The sequence below is a fragment of the Eimeria mitis genome, genomic scaffold, assembly GCF_000499745.2.
Source record: "Eimeria mitis Houghton genomic scaffold, Emh_scaff2042, whole genome shotgun sequence".
Taxonomy (NCBI): domain Eukaryota; phylum Apicomplexa; class Conoidasida; order Eucoccidiorida; family Eimeriidae; genus Eimeria; species Eimeria mitis.
Genome location: NW_013570365.1, coordinates 8169 through 8522, shown reverse-complemented (window position 1 = coordinate 8522; position 354 = coordinate 8169). Strand labels below are relative to the sequence as shown.

The 354-nt window shown below is 51.1% G+C and overlaps 1 protein-coding gene across 1 annotated transcript in view; it reads right to left on the bottom strand.

Annotated features, from left to right (window-relative positions):
• Nucleotides 1-354, bottom strand: part of EMH_0047750 (uncharacterized protein) — a gene marked incomplete at both ends in the record, with an annotated part of 3463 nt that overhangs the window by 1067 nt on the left and 2042 nt on the right. The window contains one exon of the mRNA XM_013496323.1: nt 213-285. Within this exon, the coding sequence (XP_013351777.1) occupies nt 213-285 (73 nt within the window). The remainder of the gene's footprint in view (nt 1-212; nt 286-354) is intronic.

The following is a 354-nucleotide window of genomic DNA, read 5'->3' as shown; positions in this document are numbered from 1 at the left end:
TTTTGAGGGGTCTATCAATATGCAATGAGCTGCCACAAATATTCCTCTAAACCCTAAACCCTAAACCCTAGAAACCCTAAACCCTAAACCCTAAACCCTAAAACCCCTAAACCCTAAACCCTAAACCCTAGAAACCCTAAACCCTAAACCCTGCATTTCTGACCTGCTGCTGCAACAAGACGTCCATTGGAGGATGCCGTGAGCGCTGTTACCTCTCTGATGCTGCTGCAGTAACTGCTGCTGCTGCTGCTGCTGCTGCTGCTGCTGCTGCTGCTGAGTGCTACTCTGCCAGCACCAGAAAGAAGTCTGGGGTCTAGCGGCCATCGCAGTGGTGTTGCTGCTGCTTCTGCTGCT